We start from the raw sequence: 15632 nt of genomic DNA, 5'->3' as shown, positions 1-15632 counted from the left end.
CATGCGAATCTTTCAATTGCTGAATTTCAAGTGTCAAGCTTCAAGTTTAAAATTTCTTAGTCTCAAATTTTCACAAAGTGGTCCATCTAACTTTACTACCTGCAATATCTCGCTTGTTCTTGATAATATTAAAAGGTGTTTGAGGTATAAGTCGAATGATTTAAAGGTTCAAAAATGGTTCAAAAAATTAATATTGTCAAAAACAAACGAGATATTCTAGATGATAAGAGTAGGTGGGCTATCATGTATAAACGAATTCTTACGAATTATTTGTCACTGGTTTTTAAATACGAAATTAAAAATTTCACGTATCATATTGTAAGTTAAGTAGAAGAATTCTTAAAATTATTTTTCAATGAATTTCAAATTTTATATATATATATATTATACCGAATTCCCAAAATATTTTTCAGTGGATTTACAACAACACACGAAAGAAAAGCCCTTATATTATAAGAAAACAAACGCATCATAGCATGAATCACAGCCGTAAATACATGTTGCAGGTATTAACGTACAAAATCGAATGGATTCTCAACAGCGAGATCACTCTTGCGATATCTATCATCGTTGTCATCTTAATTTGTCTTGCTTCAAGCAATGATTTAGCTGGCGCTATCGATGTAAATAATAAAACGTTTAATCCCGAGGATGATCGTCATTAATTGTTACGTTCATATCAAATTAAGTAAAAGACTACATCTACTTTTTGTAATGTTTTGTATTATACTCTATATAATAAATCTGTTTTAACGAAACCGTATTACTTAAACACAAATCTTTATAATTCACCTTGAAAAAGTTCTTATGTATTCGCATTACTTTTCAATGCATCGTACTTCAAACTATCTCTAGATAAAACGCTTATTAGAAAGAAAGAAAAACGATAAACATGCGTAGAGTTAGACAAGATAACAATTCCAAGCTAGTACTCTATTTCGTAATCTTCCAACGCTATTGTTTTCGTTGCAATTGCCAATGAAGCGAGTTTAATATATTTCAGGATTATTTGCAGCTTGACTTTTTTTATAGTATCTCAACGCTAATGTGACAGGAAAATGTGCAGGAAGTTGAGGCGCTTCTGTCCGCGAGCACGTGTACCTCTACGTCGAAACGTTTGAAAAACTGACTAAATATAGAATAGGAGCGGCGCTATTGTTAGGTTCAACACGTTTTCGTATCTTCGAGTTTCTCCTTCGACTCCGCTCTCGTACGGTCGTCATGGGACTTTCAGTGGATTTACGACGCCAGGAAATTCACCGAACGTAAGTACCACCAAGCTTATTGTAATACGCATTTCCGTATTTTCAGTAAAATTAGAAATAATTTTGTTTGGCATTCATTATTTTGTTTATTTCTTTGACAGCTGTTTACATAAACGATTATCGACGTCACACAGGAATTGAAGTGAGCAAAATATTGAATAATAATTGTTTATGTGGTTTTCTGGATGGTTAGGATGATGTAATTTATAATATAATATCGATCATTTTTGTTCACTGGTTCGAACATTAAATTACAGAAATTTTTACATAAATATAGATATTTGTTAACAATATATTAATAAGCGACTACAAATAATTTTGACGTAGACAGAACGACATAATTTCTAGTAGATATTTCTAGTCTTATAGACAATTTTTTTTCGCCGGTTTCAACACTGAACGATAAAAACTTGATACTTATATTAATATTTGATATATTCCGGTACATAATTGAAACTTCACATAAATATCAAAGTATACTCTCAACGACGAATCGTCGCTATTAATATATCAATATATATATAACAATGTTGGAAACGTTAATATATCAATAAGAAAGCAACAGAAAATTCTTATCGGTTTCTTATCAAAGCATATACTCACGAAGAACGAATCTCTACTAAAAAGCAACTATGTATCGATTTTTCCGCTCATCGTAAACGATACATTAGCAGCTACCAAACTGGTAAAAGTTCGAACAACCAATTAAATATATCAACAAGAAAGCAACAGCCACTTCCGAAACCCACATTTCCGTCTCACTGAAAAAGAAAAAAAAAGAGAGAATACAAAAACCTATGCTAACAAATACCTCATTTCTACGAAACACCGTTCTTCGAGACCAGATGGGTCATCTAAGCGAATTTAATGGCGTTCCACGGGCCAAAAAACCGATCACCGCAGAGATCCAGGAAGTTTACTGAAGCTAAAGCTTTCTAGATCAGAAGACTAGCGTCACACGGAAGTGGCAATCGCGCGTGCGCGACAACCGAAGCGAACGCTTGGACGTTCTCGCGCACGCGGTCTTTCGAAACAGTATTTTTAGAGAAGTGAGTCGCTGGCCGCAAGCGGCGACGGTAGTCAAGTGTCGCCGTTGACCCTAAGGAAATCGAACCCTGTGAACCATCCACGATTCGGATGACCACCGGTGAGTCCACTCGTGACAACCTAAATCATCCTAAAAATCGTCCGATCTCCGGAAACTACAACCGAGTGACATGTTCGTCTCGCGTCCGCCATTTGAATTTCCTCTCGATACTATTTCACGTTTCGCAATTTCCTTCGACTTTCACGCAACACTCCCTCGTGATTGTACCATGTAAACGCGTGGACGTTTTTAAATTATACTCGATAGATTGGATGAGGCACGTCGGACCGTTCTTATGGATCTAAATTTGGATCGCGTGCCGAACCGCTCCGTACATCTATTTATGATGTATTTATGGCATCGGACTTGCGACTCGTGTTCACGTTTGTTTCGACCCGTGTTCTGTCTCTGTTGATCGTTTCTGCGGCAATTGCACCGGATTGTCTGTGATTTGTTCTCTTTTTCCTACTAATTTCTTGGCAGAATCGAATAATTTGAGAAATATGATAACATTTTGAACAAAGTGGACATTGCTTGGCTTCCTTCTGGTTTTAAAAGCAAATTTTCCGATGAGTTAGATATTTGATGTGGCCAGAGTAAATTTGTTTAATAATAGTACTATTGAGTTGTTTTATTAGCTGAAGCGTTAGTATTGGAAGGTTTGAAGAATTGGATTGGCGCAGTTTCTGTTCTTCGTTTGTTATGTTCGTATCTATTTGTATATTCGTATAAGTTTTCATTGCGCATCCCTTTAATTACAATAATCTACGTGTAACATATTTATTGTAGTACATTGCAAGCTAATAGCTGTGTAATGGTGGAAAGTTGAAAAAATTAGATTGGTTGCCTCTTTGTTTTCGTTAGTTCCGTTGGAAAATGCGCGGCGCTTTTCGATCGTAGATCGAGTTATATTTAAGTCATATTTACATCGCGCCTCGTATCGCGAGGGAAGACTCGGCGGCACGCGAGTCATAAAGCTTGTTCGAGGATTCGCTGCCGTAAAAGAAGTAGCTTTGATCTCCAGTAGGAAGGAAAAAATGGAGTCTCAAGCATCGAAAGAAACAGGAGAGAAATTCCGTTCTCTGATTCATTTGTTTTTATTCGAAACAACTACATTTTTACAAATTTCCTTCTTTTCGTGGTTCGTTGTTGCTCGTTTTGTTAAGGAAGACTAACGGTAGATTTTAAAATAAAAGATCTAGACAGATATGTCTTCTAAAAATACGAGCTGACCCGGTCTGACTTTTTTCTTCTGTGCCAACTCGCTCACTCTACGGAGCTAATCGAGAGTTGGTATATTAGCGGCAACTAAAAGAATAGATTCGTTTATCTTCATATAGTCCTCGTGTTTCGTAACTCCACGGGGAGTAAAACTGATAACGTTATCGGAAAATTAGCGTCATTTATAGTAAATGATAATAATGAGGTCTCGCGTGTGTTCAGGTGATATCAATACCTCGATTTTGTGAAAGTTTAGAAATTTTTATTGGAAACAGCTTTCACAGAAACAGAATGTTAAAATTTAGTAAAGAGAAGCATTAAAAAATTCTCATTTGACAAATTACAGAATCGTGGAGTGAACAAGTAGAATCCCTCGTTCGCGAAAATCCAGAATTCTCAACAATTAGAAGCACCGACAGACATCGAGAAAATAATTCTACGAGAAATAATATTTAGGATTCTATCGACTTAAAACTCTATAAACTGCATGCTGTCATTCGAAGATCCTAGAATAATAAAGACTGAAAAATCATAGAATCGTTTGATAAACTCCAATGGAATTAATAAACGAAGATAAGACTGCAATTAATAAAATGTACAAACCTTTGATTTGTATGATTTGAAATATGCTTCCAGACACCTCGCAGCTTCTATTTCGAAACAGATCAAACGAAGCTCTTGTAAATCACGACGTCAACGAAGAGATTAGCGTTTGCTAGTAGAATAAGTACAGTATGGGTGCGGCTGGCAGTAGTAGCAGCGCACCGTTCTCGTCGGCAGATTTGAGGAGACAAAGCGAGGAGACGTTTGTCTACGGGACGGAGGAATCCTGCTGTCCGGAATACGCGAACGAAAATATACGACAAAGGACGAGGACCAGCGCGTTCGACGTGGGTGAAGAACCTCGATCGCAGGTTAAATATAAAACGAATATTTATCGTGTTAGCTTCCGAGGAACGTCGAGACGAGACAAGCCACGAGAAAATACTTTAAACACTGCTATATATCGGATTTTATTTTAATTCCGTGGAATTTTGCAGGGTCCAAGTCCTTACGCGACCTTCAGAGGCGAAGAACGTTCCAGTCAAAGACCATCAGCACCGAGTTTGTCGAACTTGCGATCCCCACGACGAGAAACTTTGGTAAGCGAAGTTTTTATCTTAGGCTGCAGTTAAACAGAATAGCTGTAGACAGTTGGCTCGCGAAAATATATCGTCGTCCGTGATGAATCTTTGTGGATTCGGTGCACCGGAAATTCCAGGACCCAACGGAAGATAGATATCGTAAGTAGAAAGTAGAACGTAAACAAGTTCATAAATAAGATACTTAGGAGAATCCCATTTGCGTCGGAGTAGAATTAAAAGAGAAGTACAAAAGAAGTTTGGAATTTGTCCAGGGTGGAGGCAATGGTTGTTCGTGCATTTTCAGTTGACTAATTTTCTAATAAATCACCTAATTCATTCTTTGGAAGACTGTATGATCGATATACACGTACGTATATGGATATTCTTGGTTGCAAATGTAATATTAAGGCAGATACTTGATCGAACGAACTTGTGATTTTCCATTTGTGAATTCGAAAGGGCAGTTCAATGGAGAAATGTGCACACCACCTTCACGTCTCGTATTTCTTTTATTTCCAGTACTTATCTTCTCTTTATGACTCAACTTTCATCTTCGGCAGCATGATTCACAGGTTCCGATTGTCTCGACGTGAAAGAAGATCTTTCAGATACAGTAATACTTCTTACATCACTTCCTATTAAAAACACCAATAAAACCGGGCTATAGGCCCACTCAGACCATTTTGCAAATATTCCTAGAAACAAAATTCCCCGATCTTGGTCGCATCTCGAGAATTAATGCCGAAGCGTTTCAAAAGTATCTTTGCTGATTCGTCGGCCAATTTTCTTATTGACATTGGAACTACCGACGAATGAAATGTAAAGCTTGTACCAAAGAAATTGAAATGAAAGATACATGAAAAAATACACATAAACCTATGAAAAATTACGAATTGATCATTTTCATTGCTTTGGCAGATCTGCCGTCACTTCGAGATAATAAATCTAACGTTTAAAGACTTCTCTAAACTAACAACGTTCTAAATCAACTTCCTCTTTTAAACTGTAAATTCTACGAATCACGTAATAATTTCAAACATCCGATCAGTAGTGTACTTTCATTCTGACTTCGTCAAATTACTTTGCTTTCGATGATCAATGTTTAAAATCATCTTCACGGTAGCAAAATCCAAAGTTAACTTTCTGCCTGAAATTCTCCGAAATTTTCGAAATCTCCTTTGAAATTCTCCTTCTAAACTATACAGTTCTATAACGTTCAAAGTCTTCTCGAAATTAGCGAAATTCTAAAACACACAGCCAATTCGAACATTCGCCAATAGCGTACACGTTCCGAATAATCGGAAAACGCAATAGAAAAACGCGAAAGCTTTTGTTCAGAGGTCATCGGCGACGTAGATGTCGACAAGAGATTTTCCCAGACGCGCTCTTTTGTTTCGTGGGAAATCTGGCGGGTCTCCAAAAAGCTCGTGGCTCCTCATGATTTCGGGAGAACACGCTGAGTCACGGCCACCGTGGCGCGTCGGGTTCGCAGGCATCGATCGCGATCACGTGCCCCTCGTGTCTCGAGCTTCTTCGGCGAACGTCCTAAGCCTCGTGCCAGTACATTCTCGTAGATCGTTCGACGTGGATCGAGCTTGCAGAAGCTCGTCGACGATCCGTCGTAAGAACAGTCTTTTTTGTAACGATTGCATGGATACGCGGTCCTCAAGGAGCTGCAGAATTTTAATCAGACTCAAGAAAGGCTAAGAATATATAGTCGAATTCTCTTGGCATCCGCTGCTACTGTTTACGCGTAAGTTCTTCCACAGCGTAGAATCTGTTGCTCCTCTTGATCGCCAAGATTTATTGGTATCGAGTATTCGTTTTGCAGAGGATTTAAAGGAAATGATTAATAGCGTTTGAACTAGGGTTACAGTGGCTGTCGGGCATTTTGATATTTAAGAAATGTCAATGGTATTGTAACCAGGCACATTGATTATCATCATTGCGCTGGAAAAGTTTGAAACAGATTTGAGAATGTACGTAGAAGTTATGAGACTTTTAACGCGAGTATGTACATATTTCGCAACAATCACAAGGATGCTTTAGCAATCAATTATACGTCGTATTAATAAGCTTGGATATTCAGTGGAATAATCTTTAACATTTATCATATCTTTAAGACAACTGTTCACGCGTTCAAGATTTGTTTAATTTATTTTTTCAAAATTTACCTAATTCCTAGTTTCTGTCGTTCCTATCTTTCCCTTCGTTTACTATCGAAACGGACGTAATATCGTGACGCAAGTCTGTAGAACGCAATGCAAAGAAAGCAACAGGCTGGTCCGCGTAACCATTCCTTGAACCAGAATTCCGATCGTCGATCGGCTCGGTTCAATTAACGTCTCTGAAATTAGTCCACTTATTTATATTGCAGTTGACGTACGCGGCGCAGATGACAGGTTGGCAGACGGCCGAGGAACATAGCCCTTCGTTCTCTCAGCAGAATCAAAAGGCTATGGAGGTGATCTCGCAGCTTGCTATGGCCAATCAGCAGCTGGCTTCCGCGAACACGGCGACTTTGGCCAATTTGGAGGCACTGTACATGGAGTTATCGAGAGAAAGGGAACTGAGAAGACGAGTGGTTTCTTCGGAAGCGCTGGACGAAGCTTTGAGGAAGAGACTGACGATGGACGATGAAAGAGATGACGAAGATGAAGATGAAAGGCGTAGGATGGAGATTAGGATCGAGAGATTGGAAAGCCTCTTAAGGAAGATTCGTTCGAGGATAGAAAGGCTGGAGACGGTGGTGAAGACTCGAGGATTCGATAGAGAAGACGAAAGACAAAGTTCTACGAGTATCTGTGATTCAAAGGAGATTCAAGACTCGAATTGTCGACAGACAATCGATGATCTGTGTGATAGGCTTCCAAATAGCATTGAAGTACCTGAACACGAATTTAAAACGCAAGTGGACGAGGCTCGAGCAAAGACTGTTTCTAGAGTAAGCGTCGCGTACGTTGAGGAAGATGTTAGAAGCTCCAAGTGGAACGATGGTGATCGTTCGAATTTGCATTTAAAGAAATCGAAGGTTGAAGCGAGAGAAGGTAGATTAGAGGATGAAGTGGAACAGAGTGTAGATAAGAAAGAAGTGACGAGGTTGTTGAAGGAAGTCGAAAGACTGATGGCTGAGCGATCAGAGTATCAATGTGAGAACGAGAGGCTGGTGAAAGAGCTGACAGAGGAGAAGGCGATAGTGAGGAAGCTGACGAAGGCTTACAAGGTGAGTTTGCTCGTGTTTCTTCATTTTTGGAGACTTGACCGAATTTTTTTAATTTAATTTGTTTAAAATACTTGTCAAAATATTTGATCTCATTTTTGTAGTTTATGTAGATAGTGTGTTGCAATATATTTCTAGAAACTGTAATCATGCAGAAATGCAACGAGTATTTATTCATCGAATTTATCGAAAATAAGAGCGATGATTATTTTATAGGAAGCAAAAACGCAACACGAGGAAGTAGAATCGAGGTTGGAAGAGCGCGGACAAGAGTACGAAAATTTAATGACAAAGTTCGACGTCGCTACAAAGGAAACGGAGAGATTGTTGAAGGAAATCGATAACTTTAACGTGTTAAAGGGCACTGCCGAAGCGAAGATCTCCAGTCTCGAGCAAGATCTGCAGAAGTCGTTGCTGGAAAAGGAGGAAATCATAAATATCGAGAGCCAGAGGTCTTCGGAATTAAAAGCACAGCTGTCGGAAGAGATATCCGATAAGAAGAAGCAGATAAAGGCTCTCGAGGACGCTTTGGACGAGATTCAAAGACTGAAGGAGACTATCAAGACTGAGAGAAAGGGCGAGGATGATGACGATCTGAAGGAAGACGTTGGTACGTTCAGCTAGTGAGATTAAAACTATAATTAATATCAACTACGATGTTGGCAGGAATAAAGCTTTTTTTTGTACGAAGTAAATATGACTTAGGAATATGGTAAAATAGATGTAAGAGGAATCATTATATCTTCGTAACTAACCCTTCCAAAGGATACAATTTTGTTTAGATCGTATGGAAACATCATTTTCGCCAATTATTGGTAATACATACTTTTTATATTTTTACAAAAAGACATATGATACTCTAGGTTCCAACAATAATTTTTTCAGAAATAAATACACAATAGAGAAGTTATTATCTTCGTTAATACGCATAATATATGTATTTAATTTTAAAGAGAAATTCGTGTGCTTTTGTATTCAAAATAATAATAGATTGATAAACTTTGCCCCGATTGCTCTTAAGACATAAAAATTCTCTTAATAAAGAGGCGAAGGAAAACTGAATGTGTTGCGATTGTTTAAACTATCATACGATCACTTTACTTCAAACAGGTCCAATCGAATCGATAGACGATCCGCAAGAAAGTCCGCCTGTCGATCGCACGACGAACATCGAAGATTTCAAAAAGGAATTAATCATGAAGAGGGAGGCAAGGCAAAGAGCAATAGCAGCAGTTTCGTCGGAAATGGAGCGGCTTAGACGAGAATTAGACGCGGAGAAGGAAGCTCATTCGGAAACTTCGAGGATGTTGGATCTTTTAAGGTCCGCGCAGAAAGACGAACAAGCTCAAACAATCGCGGCAAATGACAGATTGAAGAAGTCTAGAGAGAAAGATCAGAGAGCAAGCGAACACGAATTGGCCGCGCAACGTCTAGAAGCTCAACGACTAACGAGCATTTTAAAAGTAAACTTTTCTTTCGTATTCTATTTATAATAGAGTAGAAAATGAAGGGTTCTATGCTGATTAAAATTGGAACAAAGTCGGTCGCTTGAAATCGGTCCTTTGTAAGTTGTTTTCAAATCTAGTTAAGACAGAAAGCACGTGCCGGCAAGTTTACACCTTTCGCTTTAAAAACAAACTTCTCGTGGAGGCAAGCAAACAGAACGAAACAGAATGGAACAAAGAGACAGTTTAACCTACAGAGTAGCTAAACGCTTAGATTCCCACGATCAACTAATTTTAAAACGACCTTTGTTGATAAAAATGGTCAGTCGAAGATTTCTATTAATTGGAGGTTTTGAAATTTCTATAGTTTTGTCCTCTAGCGTTATCTGTAGCGTTTTAAAGAAAATAAAAAGTTTGTTCCACGAACCAAACTTCATTAGAAACATCGAAAACTTACCTCCAAAACTGCTTCCGAAATTTTCCGTTAACGTCGAGTTTATGTAACGCTCAAGTTTATGACCCACATTTTACCCTCATAAATATTGGCAAAATATCTCCGAAATTATTTCTGCAACTTATCTCAACATCGAACGCCAAAATTTGCGGTCTCATAAATATCGAAATATTATTCGCCAAATTACTTTCGAAACTTTTACCTTCCTCAAACCTCCAGAAACTTATAAATCGAATTTCATTCCTATAATTATTAACAAAGTAGGTATTTTCAAAATCATTTCTGAAACTTCCCTTGTTAATGAACTTTCGCAATTAATAATACAAACTTGGCTTTCCTAATTATCGAAAAGTTGCAAACTTACCTCTACAAATATCAAATGATCTAAATTGTAAAATTTCGCTTTCTCGCATCAGATATCCGACGAGCTGAGGAACGACATTCGCATTCAAATGGACAAGGTGGACGATCTGCGATACCATTTGGAGACTGAACCGGATCAGCATCGGTACCGCATCCGTTGCTTGTCGGATATAACCAACCGGTCACGAGAGGCCGTTTACTTCAGGGAACGTGCTGCCAACGATCTGAAGGACCATCTAGCAGAGATTCTGCTGCAACTTGGGGACAGAAGCTTCTTAGAACAGAAGGACGACGTTGGCCTGGAGTGCGAACGTCAGCTGGAGAATATCAATAGCTTGAAGAGCCTCTACAACGAGAGGCTGAAAGTGCTGAACGAACTGAAGGAGACGGCAGTGAGAGAGTTAGCTGAAACCAGGGTCAGATTGGATCACTCGTTGAAAAAGTGCGAGTGCTTGGAGGAGGATCTAAAGAAGGCTGACGAGAAGGTATTAAGTCTATAAGTTATCTAATTTATTTATAAAATCATTTAAGTTTATAAATCGATACTCATGCAATAGCATGATGCAGAGTCCGCTACGTTAAGTATTAGGAACATCTTTTGCAGAAAGCACTAAAAATATCGACTTGAATTTTCTTAAAGTCGAATGAAACTAAATTTAGTGATACAGGAATTTTTAAGGTAAAAAATACTTGGGCAGTGAGTTTCCATGTGGTAGAAAGTCACCCCAATTTTCTTTTTTATTTTTTTTTATAGGACAGTCATCGTTAACTTTCTGTTATTCGAATAATTGAATGGAAAATGTGATATTCTAGAATAATATTCGAAATATGTCTTTTCTTGTGATAGAACGCACGTTTCAGATGTAGTTTTCTCTATGTGTTTGGGACAGATCGACACGCAGGATACGGAAATATCAAATTTGGAGTCGCAATTGGGACTCACCAAAGCGGACTGCAGAGATCTTCAAAATCAGATGTCTCTGATTAATAGCCTGTTTACGCAGATGCTGTTGGGTGCTACCTCTGCCGACATGGATCTCGATCGATTGACTCAGTTACTTCAGGTATTGGAGAATTATGATATGTTTTCCTAAAACTGACCACGCTTTTGCCCATACCTGTTGTGGATTTTGGTTATTTTGAAATTTTAACAGGAGAATCACGACCTGATCTGCAACATGGCGAGAGAGGAAGGCACCGAGGCCGCCGCGCTTCCCAAGCTTCTTCTCGATTTAATCGAGCAAGTCGAGGGCAGCAAACCGTCCCAGAAACGCGCTGACGGAGAGAACGGAACCGAGGTCGAAGCAGAGAAAAAGGAAGATGACTTACAACAAGAAGACATAGCTCACAATCTACCTAAAGTAAGAATTACAAATTTCATTTCCTCTTTCAAATATTTACGAGCAATTTAATCCTTTCGCAGGATCGTTAGAATCCTCCTCGTATCACTGAGACGTGACCTAACTGTACATCTCGTTTGGTAAATTATATTTGATCCATTTTTTTCAAATTTGAATATATTATGATTCATATCATTATATTATCGTATTTTTCGAAGAAAAATCTGTTTCGAAAGGATTAAATGTGATTATGATTTAAAAATAGAAAAAATAGAAAATACGTAAGATATTCAGAGTAGATATATTCATAAAAATATAAACTCGCATAAAGATTCGCAATCTAATGATGAGATATTGTCTGTCTCAGGTTTGGCGTGTCTTATTGGAGTTGCTGAGCTGTCACGCAGAATGTGCTCCGTCCGCTTCAGCGGCATCCTCTTCTGACCCCAATATCTGTTACAAATCAGTCGACACTCCAGCTGGTCCCAGATTGGTGATTTCAGTCAGCAAAACGTATATTCGCCTGAAAGAATTAATATTGGAAAAGAAACACTTGGAGAAGGAGATGAATCGAATGAAACAGTTGAACGTTCATTTAGAATGCAAACTCGGTGAACAGGTAACAAATAAGAATCTCACCTTTCCTTCTCTCTATCGTCTTACAAAACAGTTTTTTTAATTAATTCTCGCATACGTCTCTAGGAAAAGCGATTATCGACGGTGTCGGCGGAATTAAGCAAAACCTGGACGATAGTCGATCGAATGCAAGCACAACATCATCAGTTGCACACGCACGAGAAGATTCTTCGATACGAGTTGCAGCAGAAGCGAAAAATGTTACAAGAATTGAAGCAGGAATTGGAATACTGCCGCGAAAAATGGGAATCCGCTAGACAGAAGAACACGAACACGGAATTAGAGTGGAGAAGTTTGAGAAGAGAGTTTGCAGCCAGAAAAGCTCTGGCTTCTCACGATTCTTTCAACAATAGGTAATTTACAGAAACAATATGAATGTAATTCATTAAAGTAATTTCTATCGTTCGACGACGTTAAGCGAAGTTATAGATGTGGTTTCTTTGGAATTGTTGTAAGATAGCAAAATATTTCAGTCTACGAATGCCTCCAACTAATTTACACGTCTAATATAGAATAAGAATATAAGTTTCCAATTATAATCTTCATATCGGTGAACTCTTATTAATTAAATTAAATATTAATTAATCAACTCTTATCAATTCTTCGATACAGTGCGGAAAGTGGGTTCAGCGACGAACGAGGGGATGATACCGACGAAGAAGACAATGCCGTGGAAGGAAGGATTAGATTAGGTCCACGCAGAAGACCGCGAAAGGTTACTAATAATTCGATTATCTTTAACGCCTACTAGAATCTTGCAATTTTTTATATCATACAAATATATTAGATATTCGTTCAAATACTGAAATTTTACATGTAACAAAAATGTACGATATACACATAACGAAAAATGCATCTTTAGGAGAGTCCTCGAGCACCAACACCAGACACAGAATCAGAGCAACCGACTGACACCGAGCTATCCGAGCCAAAGACAGGTTCCTCAGCGACACTGGAGCAACGAACGCCTACTCCAGAAACAGAAGCGGAGCTAGACGAGACCGAAGTCGCGGAGGCAACTCTAAATGCTGAATCTACAAACGAGTCACCAGTAAGTTAACAAACATTCAATACATTTTCTGTTAAATCCAAACTCACTAACAATCGCAAAGTACTCAAGACTTCTCTTCTTCGATAGTTGATCCCAGGAAGTCCACAAGAATCGCTAAATCCCCTGGACCAGGCTCTGACAAACGTCATCCAGAATCTCATAGGAATCGAGAGCAGTATAAACGTGACGTCAGCAACCTTCGAAGCTGCAAACGATGAAAATGTTATAGAAGACATCAAGGGTGATCATATGGTACCAACCATCGAATCTTGGTCTACAAGTCTTCCAGAGCCTGAAGGAGTCATCGTGAAAGACGTCAACAAAGCTTTCAGTCTCAATGCTCCAGTACAAACTCACAGTGGATCGTCGTCAATCGCAATGGAAGATGCTCGAAGCACGACGAATACGGACGGTGAGAAAGAAAAGAACGAAGACTCCTCAAAATTGTCCACATCCTATGTACCTAGTGCAACCAGTGTAGCCAACACACAGCCTGTGTTCTCTATCGGGCCCTTTCCTCCGTCCAGCGTGGCACCTTCGACCGTGAAAAACGTCCAATTCAGCGATCCCTTGATCGTCGGTCCATCTAATCGATTTTTTGCTCCAGTTTTCGGCGCGTCGTTGTCAAACGGACAAGTTTCCTCGTCTTTCGACACGCCGACAAGCGAGGACATGGTGGGCTCTAAGGAAAAGCGACCCACCAAACCAATGGAAAGCGTTGTCGATTCGGATAACGTTTCTGTGGGCTCTTCGTCGAGCATAGAAACTGTCAAAGAGTTTGCCACGACAGAATCTGCTTCGTCGAGTTCACCAGGTGAAATTGGAAAACGAGACGCGAGTTCGGCAGAAGCTGGTGGATCTGGGAAACAGGAAGACAAGAAGGTTCCTGGTGCAAAGAGTAGGACACCGGAAGAAGCTTTAGCTGCCAGGGAAGATAGGTTGAAAAGGTTGGAAGAGCAGGCGAAATGGTTGATGAATAAGATGAGTGCGACCAATAGAAGAGGTTCTGCGTTGAGTACTAGGTTAGAGGAACTTCATGAAGTCTATGGGGAACCGCCTGTTCCTCCTCCCATGCCTGATGTCCTACCTAGTCGAAGGTTAGGGACTACTTTGTCGGATCTACCTCGTCAGGTATGGATGTTTCATATATTGTAGAAGATATTTTAGCCTGTGAGCTTCCTGTGTTTGCTGGTGAATGGAATACGTGGTTCCAAGTTTTTGGCACGTGTCGTGTAGTCTTTGAGTTCACGAGACGATAATTCATTGGTGGGTTTCGCGCGTAACGTTCTATTAAAAGTGACTGTGGTCGTGGGTTTGATATTTACGTGCGATGTCATCGCAGTCTGACAGTAGCAGGTTCTTTACTTCAAATTTATTGTTTTCTTTTAAGAACAATTTTTCCTTATCCTTATTTTTTTGTCCGTTGTTTTGAATTTTATTCGCGGAATACTAAATATTTCGTTTATATAATCCATTTTTTAAACTTTTTACTGTCGTTACTTCTTCGTCTTAGTGTATCTTAATAATTTCAAAAATACATATCGGTATATTAACTAATAATTTAGCAAATTGAAATATTCTACTGCCTTTTACGTCTGCTATTCTATTTTTACCATTCACATACTACATACTTGATAATAGTATGCTTACTGGTATGATATATTTAATAATAAGTTACAGAACGACGTATTTCATGACTGTGTTATTGTTCAGGTACCTGAATCATCGACCACCGAGGACGCCAAAAATACCGAGAAGCTCGACTCGAGTGGCGTTCCTAACGAACCACCACCCGATAACACGTCTTGAGACGCCTACAATTTTTAATCGTTCGTTTACGTCGCGTTTATTTCCGTCGTGCACAGAAACGTGAAGAACACGCTTGTTTGAGTCTCGTCTCGAAAAACGTGTCGGCTCTCGTTTCCAAGAGGAATTATATAATTTTAGGATGATTTTATCTTTTTGGGCTCATCCTATATATTAAAAAAAAAAAAAGATTCGTATTTTTCACGAACAAAACGTGTCGTCTCGTCTAATGATTAAATCTACGTACGAAATGTAACTTGTCTTCGTAATTTAAGAAAAGACTTTGAAACATATCATTGTGATTCAAAGCTATCGATACGAATATTTCTACTAAACTTCCTTTTTCTCTTTTTTCATGCTCCAATATTTTTATTATCAATGTACCATGAATTTATCGATGTAAATAACGTCTCGTTGTTCCTAACCGAGATTCTGTATGTGATCATTCTGGAATCCGTTCCTGTTTTGTACCTTCTACAAATTGTACCTACTAATTTCACTGTATAAATAAAGATTCCTTGAAAAAGCCAGATATCTGTTATTCATCTATTTCGTATGTCTTCTGTAAGTATTGTTTTCTAAATATTAAACGCATATTAAACGCAATATTAAACGAGACA

The 15632-nt window shown here is 38.7% G+C and overlaps 1 protein-coding gene across 4 annotated transcripts; it reads left to right on the top strand.

The window, feature by feature from the left end:
* Nucleotides 1-1140: 1140 nt before the first annotated feature.
* LOC117162655 (uncharacterized) lies at nucleotides 1141-15542 on the top strand. Of its 4 annotated transcripts, XM_033344476.2 has the most exons (16): nucleotides 2210-2412; nucleotides 4210-4487; nucleotides 4614-4715; nucleotides 7075-7920; nucleotides 8134-8527; nucleotides 9028-9380; nucleotides 10233-10664; nucleotides 11070-11243; nucleotides 11334-11540; nucleotides 11887-12138; nucleotides 12222-12508; nucleotides 12768-12870; nucleotides 13018-13206; nucleotides 13294-13618; nucleotides 13814-14337; nucleotides 14920-15542. In XM_033344476.2, exons 2-16 carry the CDS (start codon nucleotides 4308-4310, stop codon nucleotides 15013-15015), a joined length of 4464 nt encoding a protein of 1487 aa, XP_033200367.2. In that variant the 5' UTR covers nucleotides 2210-2412; nucleotides 4210-4307; the 3' UTR covers nucleotides 15016-15542. The 4 variants fall into 4 exon arrangements, with proteins under 4 accessions (XP_033200366.2, XP_033200365.2, XP_033200367.2 ...); XM_033344475.2 differs by lacking the exon at nucleotides 2210-2412 and adding an exon at nucleotides 1141-1265 and having other exon boundaries at nucleotides 13294-14337; XM_033344474.2 differs by having other exon boundaries at nucleotides 2192-2412; nucleotides 13294-14337.
* The last annotated feature ends 90 nt before the right edge of the window (nucleotides 15543-15632 follow it).

The sequence above is a fragment of the Bombus vancouverensis genome, chromosome 8, assembly GCF_051014615.1.
Source record: "Bombus vancouverensis nearcticus chromosome 8, iyBomVanc1_principal, whole genome shotgun sequence".
Taxonomy (NCBI): Eukaryota; Metazoa; Arthropoda; class Insecta; order Hymenoptera; family Apidae; genus Bombus; species Bombus vancouverensis.
The sequence above is the reverse complement of the archived record's forward strand: the minus strand, read 5'-3'. Positions and strand labels throughout refer to the sequence as shown.